At 69.5% G+C, this 768-nt stretch overlaps 1 protein-coding gene across 2 annotated transcripts in view; it reads right to left on the bottom strand.

Moving 5' to 3' along the window:
• The window catches only part of CD164L2 (CD164 molecule like 2), a 4050-nt gene extending 3667 nt beyond the window's left edge, over positions 1-383 (bottom strand). For both annotated transcript variants that reach the window (XM_014463081.2, XM_014463079.2), the window contains exon 1: positions 218-383. In XM_014463081.2, coding sequence (XP_014318567.1) covers positions 218-305 — 88 coding nt within the window. In that variant the 5' untranslated portion in view covers positions 306-383. The remainder of the gene's footprint in view (positions 1-217) is intronic.
• Positions 384-768: the final 385 nt, after the last annotated feature.

Here is a 768-nt window from a genome sequence, read left to right as displayed (position 1 = left end):
CCAGATACATGTGAAGTTGCCTCCTCCAGACACACCTGAAGCTCCCCACTATGTACATACACGGGGCTCCACACTCAGCTAGAGCCGCCTTTACCAGCCCCGGGGCCCTCTCCGCACCCCAACCCACCCCTCTCGCCGACTGCTCCTGGAAGGGCGGCTGGATGAAGGGCGCGCTTCCCCCGGGCCCCGCTCCTAACCAGACCCCGGCCCGCGTTTCCAGGCACAGCGAGCTGGGCACACAGGAGGAGGCAGCAGCAGCCGCCACAGAGCGCAGCCCGTAAAGCTCGGGGTCCCGGCAGGGCCATGGGCGCGGGGCGGGGGCTGGGGGGTCAGCCGAGAGCTGGTGCGGCGCGTCCCTTCTGGACTCGGCTCCGCCGGGGTGTGCGGAACAAGACCCGGGCGGCGGGGGCGGGGCCAGGTGCGCAGGGACCGTGGCGCCGCCAGGGGGCGTGGCCTGAGGCCCTGGGAGGGGCCTTATAGGGTGTGGCCGGTGGGCGCGGTCAGGTGGGCGGGGCTCCGTGGGCGGGGGCGGGGCTCAGACAAAAGAGGGCGGGTCCGGGACTGGTGGCGGACCGGGTCCTGGAGGCCCCAGCGGCAGCTTCGCGGAGACCGTTGAGTAGCGAGTTATCCCTACTTCACAGGTGCGGAAACTGAGGCTCAGAAAAGGCGAGTGACTGGTTATCGAGTTAATGGCAACATCTGTATCGGGAGCAAGGTCACTGTCCTGCTCCCGGCTCGGGCGCAGGCGGGCCCTGTGAAGTGCGCCCT

Source organism: Myotis lucifugus, unplaced genomic scaffold, assembly GCF_000147115.1.
Source record: "Myotis lucifugus unplaced genomic scaffold, Myoluc2.0 scaffold_197, whole genome shotgun sequence".
Taxonomy (NCBI): domain Eukaryota; kingdom Metazoa; phylum Chordata; class Mammalia; order Chiroptera; family Vespertilionidae; genus Myotis; species Myotis lucifugus.
Note: the sequence above shows the minus strand (reverse complement) of the source record. Positions and strands in the feature narration are given on the sequence as shown.